This window comes from Montipora capricornis, chromosome 14 (genome assembly GCF_036669925.1).
Source record: "Montipora capricornis isolate CH-2021 chromosome 14, ASM3666992v2, whole genome shotgun sequence".
Classification (NCBI taxonomy): Eukaryota; Metazoa; Cnidaria; class Anthozoa; order Scleractinia; family Acroporidae; genus Montipora; species Montipora capricornis.
The window spans coordinates 14,944,803-14,962,302 of NC_090896.1; the positions used below are offsets into that span (position 1 = coordinate 14,944,803).

At 40.9% G+C, this 17,500-nt stretch overlaps 1 protein-coding gene across 5 annotated transcripts in view; it reads left to right on the forward strand.

Moving 5' to 3' along the window:
• LOC138032251 (adhesion G protein-coupled receptor L4-like) overlaps nucleotides 1-17,500 on the forward strand; it is a 125,630-nt gene that overhangs the window by 107,067 nt on the left and 1,063 nt on the right. For 3 of the 5 annotated variants that reach the window (XM_068879883.1, XM_068879886.1, XM_068879885.1), the window contains exons 10-18: nucleotides 445-580; nucleotides 2,755-2,864; nucleotides 7,394-7,496; nucleotides 10,537-10,684; nucleotides 13,001-13,085; nucleotides 14,252-14,318; nucleotides 15,450-15,532; nucleotides 16,521-16,647; nucleotides 17,471-17,500. The exon at nucleotides 17,471-17,500 is cut by the window's right edge and continues 1,063 nt beyond it. In XM_068879883.1, coding sequence (XP_068735984.1) covers nucleotides 445-580; nucleotides 2,755-2,864; nucleotides 7,394-7,496; nucleotides 10,537-10,684; nucleotides 13,001-13,085; nucleotides 14,252-14,318; nucleotides 15,450-15,532; nucleotides 16,521-16,647; nucleotides 17,471-17,500 — 889 coding nt within the window. Of the gene's footprint in view, nucleotides 1-444; nucleotides 581-2,754; nucleotides 2,865-7,393; nucleotides 7,497-10,536; nucleotides 10,685-13,000; nucleotides 13,086-14,251; nucleotides 14,319-15,449; nucleotides 16,648-17,470 lie in introns of those variants that run through there. The other 2 variants (XR_011128312.1, XM_068879889.1) reach the window with 2 other exon arrangements.

The window sequence follows — 17,500 nt, forward strand, 5'->3', positions numbered from 1 at the left end:
GAAACGATCGTGCTGCACCTGCGTCTCGCATTTTAGCATATAATTTGGCGGCAAACGCAAAAAAATGGCGGGAAAATCATGGTCACGTGGTCACTTTTGCCGTTCGAGTCTCGCGTAATCGTCAATGCCAAAATCTCTCTAATGTGAAGATTCCCACTACAACGGGGGAATACAAATGGGAGTCTTTCGTTCTCTGTTTTTAAGTTAAACTGCTCGTGTCAATTTTATTTAGTTTTAGGATACTTCGCCCAAATTCTAGACTTAATGTAAGATTGTACATCTTGACGTGACGATTGCCTTGACATCGGTGATGTTGTAGATCGTTTTCTTATTTTGTACAAAATATACGAGCACCCAGACTCTATGGTATTGCTTGGGATACAACGAAAAACGCCCGGTCGGGATAAATCCATCTTAAAGTAACAAGAATTTTTGCCTTGTTAGTTCGTCCAACGGTTCATGGTCAAGTGAGGGTTGCTATTTACTGGACGAGACATCGCTCGAGCGTACGGTGTGCAGCTGTAATCACCTGACTAGCTTCGCTGTTTTGATGCAGTTCCCGATCGATTCTTCACAGCAGGTATACTTTTTCAATGGTTGCAATTAAATTTACATCTCCTAAACTTTACTGATTGATTGATTGATTGATTGATTGATTGATTGATTGATTAATCGATTGACAACGGCACAACTACCACAACATTTAGTTGTAGTGACAAATTTTGAATATAATCCATTTGCCCTGAAATTGCTCATTACTTGAAAAAACAAACAAAAAGGTATGCAACCCATATACTGAAGATAAGTACAAGAAGTAATATGCTACTACAGAGCAAAGTGCAGTAAGGAAGGACTAGAGGGGCTGATTATTTTCTTGAAGGAGATTTCACGTGTTTTGTTTCATGACGCGATATAAATTGAAGTCACTTCAAAGATCATTAATAATTAATGAGTCGTGAGCCAAAGAGCCTATCAAAACATCTATAAAACGTCACGTGGATGAGCTTTAAACCCGATAAAACACCCCTAATTAGGATTCTTTATATAAAGAATATTAGGGAGGCCCGACTTGTTTTTTTGTATTCACTATACGGCTTTCTCATATCCTATAATACTCTTGTTTACCCCCCAAAATTCTGCATAATCGTCAGTTTTCGAATTCTCTTCGGACATGAAGATGTCCCAAGAGAAATCGAAAGCAAAGCCTATGCAAAGTTTTGGAGATAAAAGAGGTGTATTATGGGATTTAAGAAAGTTGAGAATACTAATATTTTGAACCGATGTTCGGATTCCCAAAGGAAACGCTATTTGTGCAATGTTTTTGAAGCCGTCAAAAAAACTCGCAGCACGTGCTTTATCGGGTCTAAAAACACTGCTGCTCGTTTTCTTGAAACAGAACATAACTGCTGACCCAAAGTAAGCCCAATTATAACGATGAAGGAAAAACGAAATCTGATATGTTCTTATCAAAAGGGGTTGATAAGATCATAACAAAAATTACTCCATCGTTCGTGTTTCCATGGCAACTTCTGTATTGCTCTCTATAACCTCTATGGCACCTATTTATACATTTGCCACTGACCAATAGGAAATGCGGTATTCCGTTGAGTATATGCTGTACATTGCTGTACATACGGGGAGAGCTACTGAAATTTAAATAGACCAAACAGAATTCACCGAGCGGCAAAACTGTGCTATCCAACGTCTCGTCAATTGTTGCGCAATTAAAGGGACAGAAAACTAAATGATTTTGTGGCAATTTTTCGTCAATAAACTTTGGTGCCAAAACTGTGTTGCTAGCGAGCGGCGAATCGAACGTCAGCTGTTGTCCTTTGGCTGTTATTTGTGCTTTTTCTAACTATTTTAAAGACGAGTGTAGTCTAGTATTTTCGAATGAATTGTAAGAAGACGTCAAAACAGTATTGATAATGTATTTACCTGTTTTAACTTCGCGAAAAATGACTTTGATGGCGTCCTTCGACAAACAGCCTCGTTTACGCTCAGAAATGCAACTTTCCCGGTGAAAGGACAAAGGCTTAACAGGATAGCACAGTTTTGACTGCCGTGCGCACTGCGCGGTTTCCGTATGCACGTTTGATTAATTGATCGATTATTTCAGAATCTTTGATTACATTTTTTGGCTCATTACGATCGTTATTAATATGCCAACGAGAACCTAAGTGGCTGCTGAAACAATGACTTTTTTTGTTCCATGGTTGGCAAACTTGAATGCCAAAAAAATGTGACGTCAATGTTTGCAAACATGAAATATCGCTGTTAGCTAAAAAATCATTACTAAGAATAGAACGTCCATTACACATACCAATGTAATTGGCCGAAGTGAAAAATACCATAATGATGCTCTTTGTTCTTTCCCCACCCCCCCCCCCCCTCCCCACCGGATTTTGAAAAGCATTGTTTTTGTTTTCTCTTGAGAGCATTGTAAGTCCCAACAGAAACAGGAAACGATGCTTATGCAAAATTTGGGGGAAAAAACAAAGAGTATTATGGTATTTTCCGACTCGCCTATTGAGTGGTTGATTATGTAAATTTTTTCAAAGACGCATAAAATTGCACGAGTCAGTTGGGTGAGTGCAATTTGGAAACTTTGAAGGCAAAAACGAAACTAAGCCGAAAATTTACGCAGGGCGTTTCTCCTGGAAAGCCCGAATTAGGCATAAGCGGTGCAGCCAACCAATTCAATTAATTTTATAAATAGAAACTGGTTATAAAAAATGGACTTTTTTGTTTCAGCCGCTGATTTCAAAAAAGGATAAGCTTGCCTTATCGGTGATAACGTATGTCGGATGTATCTTGTCGATGACTGGAGAACTTCTTCTTATCCTAATTTATGTTGTGTTCATGTAAGTAAACTACTTTTTATAAGAAAATTTTTATGACAACGTTCAAGCTGAGATTAACCAAAATTCTAAAAAAAGACTAAAAGCTCAGAATCAGTGAAGTGCCTCTCTATTTTGCTCATTTTTTGTGTTGTTTTTGCGAGCAGTATAAATAAAATACACCCATATCACTCAATGAACAAACAAAAGATTTTGCCCGTCTAGCCTCTCATTCAATGTGAGGCTGGACGAGCAAAAACAATGCAAAGACAAAGCCTTTATTCCCCATGGACTCCAAAATGGCCGCCGAGTGATAAAGGTGAATAGCGGAGCTCCCTCGCGCCGACGGTGCGCGGGCGGAGCACCATGGGTAAGAAAATATGGCAACCCATCTGTGCGAGAAAATTTGGTTTTGGTCACCGTACGTAAAAACTCAGAATCAGTGCAGTGCCTCTCTATTTTGCTCATTTTTTGTTTTGTTTTTGCCAGGAGTATAAATAAAAGTAAAAGAAACTTAAAAATGTTGGGTAACAGGATAATTAACTCAAATACGTTCTTTTTCAATAGCGGAGCTCCTCGCGCCGATGGTGCGCGCGCGGAGCACCATGGGTAAGAAAATATGGCAACTCATCTGTGCGAGAAAATTTGGTTTTGGTCACCGTACGTCCACCCCTCCTTGTATGCCAATGTGACCAGTATCACGTTACCATATCGCGGGCTCAAGTTTAGAGTTTTGAAGGAAGCAACCGTGGACAATCTTTCTGTCGGTGTACGTTGGATCAGTGGCTTGATCTGATCGGCGTAATTACAATTTGAGAAACTAAATATTTTAAGCAAGAGCCGATAGAACGTAGATTTGATTTTAGTGGTGTACTATATTTCGGCTGGCCAAACCAGCCTTCTTTAGGTACAATGAGAGTTTACATTGAATTGCTTCTATGTACATACATACAGTAAATGGATGTTGACGTAGTACTGGAAAAAATATCATAAAACATGTTAGTTACAACGAATTTGAATTTAAATACTAAGAGTAACGGAAATGACTCTAAATAATAAAGTGAAATCCAATACATTTCTTCGCGGATATTAAGACCGTTGGGATCAATTGTCCTGCCTTTTGAAATTAAAAAGAGCTTCCCTGGCCTTACGGATCGAGTCTCTGTTAGAAAATATTTTTTCGATCGGAATTAATTGCATGTTCTTAGAGAGTCCTTAGAGCCCACCGTTTTATAGACGGTCTTACAAAAATATTTTATTGGTCTACCGCAGTGAAATTTCTTTGGAATATTGTAGGCCCTGCAGTGCCACATTTCAAGATACAGGAGTACATAGATTTAAACACACTAGATTCCTGATGCTTGTATTAACTTGTCGTCCATGGCTGATTATGCTAGTAACCCGGCTAGATCTCGGTGTTCCCCTGAGACCCAACACAGTGTACAAAGCATTGTAACTCACCTGTCACGCAACAGCGCAACGAGATCCAGCGCTTCTCTTATTGGACGCGGGAAAGACTGGTCTGCGCGAAGTTATCTCAGGTCTATTCCACTTTCTTGCCATGTTGGAAAAAAAGGTTACGACCTTCCCAGTTTTTACTTGGCCAACGCGCGTTCTCTTGAAAAGAAGTTCGACGAGCTTACTGCTCAGCTTCTATCTACTCGCATGGATATCGCAGTCATCACTGAGTCATGGTTTAATGATAGGATTGATGATAGTGTCCTTACCATCCCGGGTTATGTTTTACAGCGGCGAGACCGTCCAGCTCGTGGAGGTGGTGTCTGCACTTTTGTCTCATCTAGCATCCCCTTCAAAAGGAGGTCTGACCTTGAGTCACCAGACCACGAATGTATGTGGCTATGGCTTCGCCCTCCGCGCCTGCCCCGTCCATTCTCTGGCATCATCGTTGGTGCTATGTATTTTCCGGATGCACCCGCTGACGAACAGTGGGCTCGTGCTAGTTATATCATCGAGTGTATTGACTCTGTTAAGTCCGCACATCCAGACTGCGGGGTGGTTCTTTTAGGTGATTTTAACACTCTGGACGTTAAGAACATTCTAACAAACCACACCCTAAAACAGCTTGTCCGCGAGCCCACTAGGGGTAATAGTGTTTTAGACTTAGTGATATCAAATTTAGCTTCTTGCTATAACAAGCCTGTTGTAAGCGCGCACTGGGTACCCAACTCTAACTATGGCTCTAGCAAATTGACGGCTAAGAAAAAAGTAGTTAAAATGCGTCGCTTTCCTGAGTCGGCTCTCAATGCTTTTGGGAGATAGGTTAGTGCACATAGCTGGTTTGCACACACATGCGCAGTTGATTACTTACCGGTGGACGATCTGACAACGTCGGTTTCTGACGACCTCTGCAACGCAATCAACATCTACTTCCCGGCTAAGAGTGTTAAAATACATCCGACTGACAAACCCTGGATGTCTGCCGAAATTAAATCGCTAATTTTGGAGTGGCAGCGCGCGTATCATTCTGGATCTAATGAAAAATGGCGACTCCTCAGGAATAAAGTGCGCATGGCAATCTGTAAGCGCAAGAAGGAATTCTTCGCCCGCAAGGTGAAGAGTCTTAAAACATCAGACCCTAGAAGCTGGTGGAGCCTGGTGAGTAAGCTTGCTGGCAAATCTTCTACTGATTCCGAGTTAAGCTATCCTGACGATCATGGCAACATTATCTCGGGTAAAACCCTTGCCACTCGTCTGAAAAATTATTTTATATCCGTCACATCTGACATCCAACCATTCGATACCGCCGCCCTCCCTGCATACTTACCATCGTCGGATCAACTTCCAACTATTACCACCTCAGCTGTATGTCGTAAGCTACTTGGTCTTAGTGCCTACAAGGCTTCAGGGCCGGATGGTATTCCTGCGCACCTCCTCAAAAAATTCGCACTCGAGCTTGCCGAACCGGTAACTGCGATCTTTAATTGCTCAGTGTCATATGGCGTGTTTCCAGAACGGTGGAAGGACTCCCATCTAACACCCGTCCCAAAGGTCAAACCGGTCGCAGGTGATGGGGACCTAAGACCTATCGCCCTGACCCCAGTGCTCTCTAAGGTGCTAGAAGATTTCTTCGTCGAGTGGCTGATAGACGACGTTAAACACCATATTGACCCTCAACAGTTCGGCAGCCTTAAAGGTACTTCTACAACCTACTGCCTTCTGGATAGCTGCACAGCTGGCTGTCGTCTCTTGACTGCCCTGGCAAGTTCCTCCGCGTGTGCTTTCTAGACTTTAGTAAAGCATTTGATCATATTGGCCATACCATCTTGGTGACCAAGCTAATCCATCTAGGTGTTAGAGGTTGGTTGATCAGTTGGATATGCAGCTTTCTCAGTGGTCGCCGCCAGGCTGTTAAGCTCTTGGACTCCATCTCAGGGTGGATGCCCGTACATGCTGGTGTCCCCCAGGGCACCAAATTGGGTCCAATCCTCTTTTTGATAATGATTAATGACCTCGCTATTCACTCTCCCCTCCGCTCGAGCCACTGGAAGTACGTCGACGACGTTACAATATCTGAGGTCACCAGTTTGGTCGAGGGGTCATCTCTGCAGAACGACATCAACTGCATTTCGCAATGGACCCAGCAGAACAACATGAACCTCAACCCTAAAAAATGCAAGATCATGACCATTTGTCCCCTCAAAACCAAGCCTGTCTCTCCAATGCTGACCATCAATAATTTACCTCTAGAGGCTGTGTCATCTTACAAAGTACTTGGTCTGACCCTGTGTGACACCCTAAAGTGGAACGATAACACCAACGAAATCGTTTCCAAGGCGTCTAAGCGACTGCACATTCTCAGGGTCTTGAAGCGCGCCGGAGTCCCTCCAGTGGACCTTGTCACCATCTATAGCGCCCTGGTTCGCTCTGTCCTAGAATACTCTTCTGTTGTCTGGGCTACTTGCCTTCCTCGCTTCCTCATTGACCAGCTTGAAGCTATCCAGAAGAGGGCCCTGCGAATTGTATACCCTGACCTTGACTATCAACAGGCTCTTGAACAAGCCAACATTACCAGTTTAGAGGATAGACGCACCCACCTGTGTCTTAAAGTGTGGCACAATATCAAAAATAACCCGGATGGCCAGCTGCAGCGCAGTTCTAGCCGCTTCCAGTATAGAACAAAACGCATCGGTTCTAGTTTTTTCCCAGCAATGGCGAAAATTAACCAATCTTACGAGTCTAGTTATCTCTAGTATTGTCTTTTATCTATCTCTGAATTGTAAATAACTTATAAATAGCCTGTAATCCCAGTCCCTTTGAAACAAATGTAATTTTATCTTTAGTTGTAACTTATGTAAGCACATTGTATTTCATAGTTTTTATGCCACCATGTGTATTTTAATAAACCATTATTATTATTATTATTATTATTATTATTATTATTTTATTTTTTTTAATTTCATTTGAAAAATCACCGAATTACGTATCATTTAGTAATTTCAAAAGTTTGACCGGTTGCCTCACTCAGTGTCATGTAGAAACAGCATAAGAAATAAAGTCGATTGTTTTAAGCTATTGAATTACTTTGTCCGTAGGAAATTCAAAGCTGAAGGAAAACAGATTCGTATAAATCTGGCTGCAGCACTGTTTTGGGCTCAACTAGTCTTTATATCAGGAATTAATGCAACTGAAGAAAAGGTTAGTTGGTGCATCGTAATTTACACTTAATCATAGTAGCACTTTGAAGTCAGCTCCTTTGGAAAGGTCATGTTTTATCGTGTTATCGGTGGTGAATCGCAAGAATTCAAATAAAATTCACTGAAAAAGATGAGGAACAAGAGACAAGCGAGTCTCAAGCGGAAATTGAGACTATTAGATAATTATAAGAATTTTACTTTTAAAGTGACATCTGTATCTACGGCACCTGCACTTTCAGATCAGGAAATTTTATTTAGACATATGACTGACAAAGTTGAAGTTTAAACCAGTTTAATCTTATTTAACTATATATATCTTAGGTTTTAGACAAGATGTAAATTCCCCTAGTGTAGGTCCATTAGTACATTAGATCCTTAGATAAACGAACCCACAAGCTTTTACCTTTGAATATAGGTGGATTTTCACGTGACGTCATCGCCTCCATGTTGGTGGACGAAAAAAAAAGATCTTCTTTATTGTCTCCTTTTGTTCGTCCACCAGCAATTGTACATTTACATCATTGTTTGGTGTGGGGTTTTGAGTGAGGCTCTAGCACTTGGCTAAGTAGCCTGACTTCTGGCTGTGATACACAATTGTGGCCTCATTCACACAGAAGCCCTTCAAGCTAATCCTGGGCTGGACTTTCATATACCAGATCCAAAATAATCAATGTTTATAAGACAAAAGAACAAAGCGAACATAACAATACATAATTAGGAAGTCCTAATCGGAGTAACAATGGTTCTTTTGTACTCCGCCATTCTATTTCGTCATCACTGCATCTGAAATCCCATGAGATTGCATCGCGCACGCGCACAACAGTGCTAACGCTTCATTTCATCAGTAGACAAAACCTTCTCCAACTGCGTTGGAATATTAAGTTTTTTGCCGCTTTCGTAAAACGTTTTTCGTGGACTCTCGACTAATCGTGATACAGGATGCCCGCTTATCGCAAGAAGCCGGCATTGGTCCGTTGGCGGGAATTTTGCAGGGAATTCAGACATCGCTGGCAGACCTTTCTGCAGCTACGAAGAGACAGTCAGACGCTTTCCAAAGTCTCCATGAAGACCTTCTTCTCCGAGATGACTCTAGCGACAAACATAAGGACACCGATAGCGGGAAAACTAGCACGGTTGACCTAACTCGTGTCGTGACTGTCTTGCTTGCTTCGAGCAGTGATGGTGTCAATAGTCAAACTACTGCCGGTGAGGCAAGTTCTGACAAAGAGCAAAAATCTGTCTTACTTGATAACCTGACACAGGCTTTTATTTCTTCTGTTAAGAAGTCTCCACCTATTGCTACCAAAATTGCTGATGTGATCGACAACAGTTTATCGGGACAGCTCTCCGCCGACACGGTGAAAGAGCGCGGTGAGAAGTATTTTCCGCCGAAAATCTGTAGCCGTGTGGGCACAGTTACGACAATGAAGGAATTTGGGATTTGTTATCCTGGCCCGGGTCGCTCGAGGCATGTTTAGCGCTAACCAGTGTAAAATACCATGGAAACCCATAGGTTTTGATGCCTCTTAACCAAAGGTTTGCGCTAACCAAGCTTCGAGCAACCGGCCCCAGACGTTCTAAAACTGTTGATCTCATATTCCAGCAAGTACAAGATACCCTGACTCAAAAGCTTTCCTCTCTTGCACTTCTGGCTGATAAGTTAGCCAAGAATGGCAGACCAACACAACTATCAGCGTGAAAGACGTCTTGCAACACGTCATGGATAGTCTTGTGCTTATTAGCCAAGCAAACTGGAGCTTCAACATGAAGAGACGCGAACTGATCAAACCTGACGTAGAATCCCCCTTTACAAGGTTATGTAAACCAGAAATAGCTCCTACCACCAAACGTTTTGGTGATGACCTATCCAAGCAAAGAACTGACCGAGGAAAGCCGAGTGGGAAAACAATTGCAAAAGAAGGCCCCAGAACAGAAACGTTTCTACCGGAAACCATATGACCGACCACGGCATACCTCAAACAGAAAGGCTATCATGGGATTTGGTGTACAGCCGTGCGACTTTCCAGTCAGGAACGTCGCACAAGAAAAGTAATCCGAAGAACCATTAAATACACAGTTTAGCATAAAGGTGAATCCTCCAGAACTACTAAATGATGCAGTTGAGAATTACCATACCCTCTCTTTCACTGCAGGACAAGTGAAAAATCATTTCTGTCAATGGAAACTATTACGCAGGATCTTGTAATTCTGAATGCTATTCAGCAATACAATATTGAGTTTGAGGAGACACCTCCTCTGCAAATTGTGATTCCCAATAATATTGGTATGACTTATAGAATTACAATCAAACGTCAACTTCCAGGTAAGTCTCATTTAATTTTCAATTTTTAGTCCGGTATATGAAAGTCTGTCCTAATCCTACCAAGCTCACCACGTGCTGGAAAGGTCAAGCCACAACACCCGGAATCCTCTTCTAGAATAGTGTGTGGTATCCTTAACGTCCCACAGAGTTAACGAAGAAGGGCTTTTGAGACTCGACCTCCTGCTTATCGTCCTTATCCGAGAAGACTAGAAAGTCTAACCATTTGCAGATGTAGTTACAAAGACAGCACTTTTTCCTTAGTTATTTTAACACCCAGAGTGTTGATCCGGCCAGGGTGCGAACCCGCGACCTCCCGCTCGGATGTCCAGAAATTGGTTGCAAACCATCTATTTCCGTTTTAAAATAAAGGCTTTGATTGATTGATTGATTGATTGATTGATTTGATTTATTGATCATTATTCTTTGACCGGCGCACAGAAACATTTACTTCTTCCGTCAGTACTAATTAATAACCGAGACTGACGTCATTACAGCAAAATCTCAAGCTGACGCCTTGCAGTATTTATGTTTCCATGAGTCTTGGATAACTTCGAGGTAGAACATCCGAACTGCTAATCTGGTTCGGTGCTCACGAATTTTTTCCGACTATCTTCGCGTCACCATTGATAAAAACTCACATCTCTCAGTCACCGCCTTCTTTAACACAACTGATATTTTTCTCCACTTTCTTTTTTTCTTTCCTTTACCTTTTTCATAGCCTGTCTGTGTATTAGTGGCAATATTACTTCATTACCTTTTCCTGGTATCGTTTGGCTGGATGCTTTTGGAAGGAGTATATCTCTATATCATGGTGGTTGAAGTTTTCAGATCAGTTAAAGTTTGGTATCTTTATGTCTTTGCATGGGGTAAGTTTTCGAGTAAATAACCGTTGAGTGGCATCGCCCGTACAATTTGTATCTACAAGAAAGGTTGTTCACATAGATACCATTCAAAGTATCATTAATAATTCATGATTGAAACAGCCTATCAGGTCACCGCTAAAACGTCACGTGTATGAGCTTTTGATACCGATAAAACACTCCTCATTAAATTCCTTTTATAAAGCATAATGATAAAGTGTAGCTTGTTTTGTTTTGTTTTTTGTATGCCGATGTGCTGCCCTCACAATCTGAACCTCCAGAGGGACACGTTTTAAGTGGAATGTGTTTTTTAAAGCCGTTCAATAAACTCGCAGGTCGCGTTTTATCGGCTCTAAAACCGCGAGGCTTTGCCTCTTGGTTTGAAACCCCATAAACACTCAGGCATGCTCTTTTATTAAATAGCGCAAAAACAATACATCGTTTCTTAGTGAGAATTTAATGAAATGAGCCAAGAAACCAGCAGTCTAGTTTGTTTTTAGATTTTTGGCGGTAGAAGAACGATGCGGAATTAACGTTTTAACGGAAATAAACACAGGGGAACGGATGCCTGACGGTGCCTGCTATTGCTATTGCGCATACGTTCTGCGCATCTCGAAATACTCGGATTTCCTATCGGCAGTGCTTATCAATTCAGGGATATTTTCGCGCGGTTCAAAACTATGCAGAGAAAGCAGAACTTAGCAAGTTCTCTTGGTATCCAAAAGGAAATTGGGGGTAACACCGCATTTTTCAGAGATAATTAAGCTTGAATTTGGAAAGAGAACACCATACATTGTTTTCAATTTTAAAGCTTTTTACATATATTGTTGATTAATTATCTCGAAAAATGCGTGGTTATCCCCAATTTTCTTTTTGGATTTCAATAACACTTGTTAAGATCTGCTTTTCCCGCATTGCCTGTAAACCGTGCAAAGATACCTTTGAATTAGTAGGCACCGTCCGTAACTGTTTTGTCAGATATGTCGAGAAATTCAAGAAATTAAACGCAGGCCGATTTTACTAAGCGTCATGAAGTGTCTCCTTGCTTATAATGACTGGTCAAGAGTGTTTTCACGTGACGTCACGTCGGCCATGTTGGTGTCCCCAAACAAAGGAATGGCGGTCATGTGGGTGTCCCCAACTAACCTTTCGGGAATTGAGCTCTATTATCATGCAAACGCTTTCTTTTATTTCGGTGGAAAACAAGTTTACGGATGATCACGTGAGTGAAAACACTCTATAGGAATACTATGCTCCTCAAGTAAACATAAGCTCCTGATTTTACGTGGAAGCAAGAGCCCATGACTAGGAGCGTTCAACTTCATTATATTTTGAACGGCGTTTTTATAGACAGAGTTGTTTTTTGATTGATCATTTAAGCGAAACCTTACCAGACTTTCCCCGCCGTTCACAAGACTTGCATGATAAGTCATTACCCATGGGATTAAGAATGGTCGCTCCTGTAAGCCAAATCCAAGAGCCCATGGCCTCCTGCCTAATTGACCTTATTCACAGCGATGGCGAAACATAGGAATTGCACCGGGCTTTGATTGGATGTTGCCAGGGAGAGAATGATTGTGGACATTTCACAATAATTACGTGATGTAAAATATACATCGACAGTATTCGCGTCTGAGCTCTCATTTCAGCCAGCGCTGATCCGCAAAATTAAGTCTAAACACTCATTTTTTTTGGCGATGTTGTTCAAAGATTTAAGTCTAAGCACCCATTTTTATTTGGTTAGCTTTCAACATATTGTAACCAATATTTCAATTAAATACTTTAAAATTAGCGTTTACGTGCATCACTTTTCCCAGTAGACTACTGGTCATCTGGGAATTCTTAGACGCAAGCGATCCGAGATCGAATTCGTGCTCTTACTTCTTCCAAAATTGTCATTGAAAGTCTTTTAAACAACGAAATAAATCAAAGTGTAGAACTTACTTCATATATGTGACGTGCGATTCCTGGATATAGCTGCATGTTTATTCACTATGGCCGCCATATTAGATTCGCTATTATCATACAAATTAGTTACATATTTCTGAGAGGGTAAACAACACAATTTCGAGAGGTTATAACCAACATCTTAGCCACACAGATCATTTTTTCCATGCCCTGCCCGAAAAAAATGCTAGGTACGGTACCGAGGATTCGAAGGGCTGTGACAGATTTTTGTGCTAGTATAAAGTGGGCTTGAATCTTCGCAAAAGGATCATCATAATTGGGTAAGCCAATTAGAAATTGAAGAGGGAATTAATCGAAGTTAATGGCTTATCTGTTCAAAGCTTATAGGGAGTTATCGACTCTTTTCCTCCACAGGTTTCCCAATCATACCAGTAGCTATTTCCCTTGGGATAAGTTCAAAAGATGTCGGAGTCTTACAAAATTACACAAACGAAAATTTGTAAGTAATTTGATATGCAAGTCTTCCGGCTCTCCTTGAATTCGACAAATGGCGTGTTCATTTTTTTGTTAAAGGGAAGCAGCGCTAGCTCTGGCTGGAAAAGATTAAGGACGGGAGTGGCCTATCGATGAAATATCAAGTTCATATAGTGGGTATTCAAAACTCGATATAAGGGTTTATTTTTCTAAAGACACTGTCAGTGAGGAAGGGACACACAGAAACAGGTTTGTCAACTGAGTTAGGTAAATTGACCACCGTAAAAAAAATTCGAATGAAAACTTTTCGAGCGTTTACCCTTCGTAAGAACGAATTGCTGTCAATGGGCTAACGCTCGAGACGTCAACTTTCGAATACGGTGGTCAATTTAGCATGTAAACTAAGTTGATAAACCAATTTTTATTTTTAAGCTGTTTCCTTTGGGGCTGTGACATGTAATATGACGTCATGTAACACCCGCGTAACATTAAATACGTCCAGCCCTCGCCCACCACCATAAACGATAAGAAAAATAAACAGTTTTCCTTTTAATATTGCACTATGACGACTTAGAATTAATCTGTGTGATGGAGTCTACAACGGTTTATACTCTTAAAATTGAATTTTGGAGGCTTAAACTGTAGACTCACTTCGCCATCTGACCGCCATCTTGTTTCCAAGAGTCGCAGGGCTTCTACGATCGATGACAGTGCTTTGTAAAATGTATGTTACACTGGCCACCATTCTTTCGAGAGACACTCTTCTACGCACAAAGACGGTATCGGCCGACCAAAGATCCTTTAAAGGTGGTTCCACAAAAGCTCGAAGCTTGTGGTGAAAACAACATTTAACACAACAGCATTAAAAAAAAAAACCTGACGAAATAAGTGAATCAATTACAATTGCATAATTTATTTGGGAGTAAAATACTACAAAATAAACCGACTAAGAGTTGTAAAACAATTACGAGGAGGCAATCACATGGCCATTTATAAAGCGTGGTAGAGATAAACTGATTTAGGACCACTCCCACAGACAACTTCATTTCGTTTATTGGAATTTCAACGCAGTGCATCCAAATGATTATCCCGCGCCGCCAATTTTAAACTCTTAAATGAAAATGGTTCATGGGTGCTAGAATAGTCTCAAAAATCATACTCACTGAGGGATTATTTGCATTGTCTTTCAAGCTGTTGGCTGTCATTCTCCAAGAAGTTAAGCTGGTCATTCATTGTGCCAGTCCTGATCATAACACTCGTAAGTCATTGGTTTTAGCCACTGAGAGAATTTGAATTTGATTTAATGACTTGCTGATAAAGTACATAGGCCGACCGAACGAAGGAGGAAGTGCACGACTGACAGATAGCATACTGGCTGAATAACTGATCCACCGACCGACCGACCGACCGACCGAACGAACGACTAACTGACTGATCGAACGAACGAACGACTGACCGTCCGATCGACCGACTGACTGACCAGTTGACTGGCTGACCGAGCGACCGGTTGACTGATTGAGTGGCCGATTGACCGACTGAATAAATGAATGAGTGAAGGACTGACAAACTACACGTTTAACCAGGAAGGAGAATTGAACCCAGGTTTTGGCATACCCTTACAAGAGGTACTGAATAAACTGTGCGTATCGGATTATTCTCCATGATCTGTGAGTTGACTGGGCAAAAGTGTATAATACTCTACCTCATTATAACTTACACGATATATCAAACTCTCAAGAAGAAAAGGTCAGTGGCTGTGATTGCTGTGAAATTTTATTCGTTTAATGATTAAATTGGCTGTGTTTGCTGTCATTGGAAAAGAAGCAACTTAAAGCCTCGTGTTTTTGCACAAAGTAGGTCAGTTACCCTCATTTATTCTCGAGGAATTACGTGAGCAGCAAACAGAGGCCAAATAGGGAAGATCTTAATTCTTTCATTCCCAAGATCGATACTTTCATTCTCCTAACTAGTACTATAGATTTCTTTGTTGGGTGGTTATGGGAATTTGGTGCTCTTTCGATTAAGATCACAACTCTTAAGGCTGATAATTATCTTCATCCTCAATACCTGTCTGCCCGACATTTCATTGAAATTGTTATGAGAATTTACGTGCTGCTCACTCCTGGAAGTCAAAGGGTTAGATCCAGTAGGGTGCAAATCGGCATATTGTATTTTTTTATTTTTTTAATAGTGGTATTGATGCAATGTACCCGTGAGAAAGCCAAAACCAGAAATGAAGCACACGACCTTCGGAACAGCGGTCGAATGTTCTAACCTAATCCCTCAGTGACTAGGTCCGGGACTCTGACTTCCTTTCCAGTTGCCAAGCAACTGGCATATCCCGTGACCTATTTCTTTGAAAACGTTTATGTGTTGTTTTATTTGCTAGATAAACGTCATGATTCTCATTGCAGTACTGCGAGAGATAAGGAACCTGAAAGACCCGAATCCATCAAAATTGAGGTCCTTTAAGTACGTTTTGTCCGTGAAAGGAAGGTCGCAATTTTCGTTGTATTTGTTTTAAAATAAGAATTTAACAGATGAATTGTTTTTCAAAGATGATCTGGAAGAAAGAAGAGAAAGAAGCTCTTCTCACGAGACTGGTACAAGGCATGAAATGGGCAATCAGAGTAAATTTGCGATATTCATGAATTTGGAAAGTAGCATTGGACGTAAAAAAGAGTTAGAAATCAAGAGCTGAATGCACATTCCAGGCCAAGTTTTTCATGTCGTTTATGTTACGTAAACTTGTAAAACCGTTTCTAATTAATCTTGCAAGCAACTATTTTATAAAGCTCAGATTTGTTTTTCTTTTGGGATTTTGATGTGCAATCGCTGTGGCAGTTAAACCTTCCGCTTGACTTAAACTACAGTTTCCTTTCCCGCACTACTGATTACATCAGAGATATAATAAATATCTTACTGTTCTCGTTTTCTCGGTCCGTACTGTAAGTTAGGGATCTTTGTTTTTTTTTCCCGTTGAATTATGGCCTGGCCCCTCGCGCTTGGTCCATATATCGGGAAAAATTCAATCCGTAACGTACAGTACGGACCGAGGAAACGAGGTTAGTAAGACTTATGTATTATTTGATAGAGCATATCCTACAGATGGTGATTTATGTGCGGTGTAGTGCTATCCAACGTTTGAACGACCGAGCTATGCTTCAGCTTTGCTTTCCTGCACATAATCAACGGGAACACATGAGCCCAGCAAATTGAGCTGCTCCCAACTGTGTGGCTTCATAGCTTAGTTGGTAGATCAGCACTGGCAACGCAGAGGTCATGGGTTCGAATCCCGTTGAAGCCACGGTCCTGAAATTTTTAGGTCGGTCTAGAAAAAGCAATTGCTTAAATTGTCCAGATAGGTACAAGGATCTGTCAATTCACTCAGCCAATTTTACATAATCAACTCTTAGGTTTAAATATTTATACTCTTTCTCGCATGCTGATTTTGATCTAGGAAGGGATTCAAAGCTTGCATCATTTTGTCCCCTTTGTTGGGTTTGACATGGGTGTTCGGATTACTAGCTGCCACGGATGCGGGATTGGTATTCCAGTATATTTTTACCATTCTCAACTCCGCTCAGGTCTGTACAATATCGTTTTGGCGTTCCTTACGTATAAACGAGATGGAAAATAATATAATGGCTGTTTTTAATCAGGTTTCAGGAATTAATGAAAACTCGATCAGGAAACCTTTTTTTTTTCTCCAAAAAAAGAAGACATTGAAGGAAAAATGGCAGAACCAATCATGAGCGAGGGGAAAAGTCGTTTGATTCGTCCACTGATTGGTGGAGTATGTGGCAAAGATTTTGTTAAGGCCAACCAAAACCTCAACGTTGTTGTTATGAAGACGGTACGGCAAAAAACGTGGGCCGCACGATTATATATTTTTCCTCCTTTTTTGTAATGGTTTTCTTGTTTTGTGGCGCGAAACATAGTTACCCTACGTCTGTGTTGGTGAACAAATGCATGAGCTAGTGTGGAAGACTATCTTATGCTTTCATCCTCCTTCGCACACTGCTGGCTTGTATGTTTTTAAGTTTATACTTCACCCTTTTTCTAAAGCGAGGTCGGATTTCGTATTTCTTAGGAAAATTGATTTTCATCGAAACGTTGCTCAACATCTTTGATCGATACCGCTAATTTTAATTCTGAAATTGAGTTTAAACTCACCTTCGAATTTTATCTTTATTGGAAACTGTGACTCAGGAAAAAAAAAACTAATTTAAAATGTATGTAAACACAAGGAATCTACATTCGTTCAAATGATCGGCTGCCACGCTTTTCAACCTCACCACTAAACAATATCTTTGCAGAGCTTCAGGGCTCCTTTTTCGGTGCATGCGCTGGACCGAGTAGCATGGCACCCGATTACTTTATATTCGTTTATTTTCTTTGTTGGAACAGGGTCTACTTATATTTGTGCTGCACGTTGTG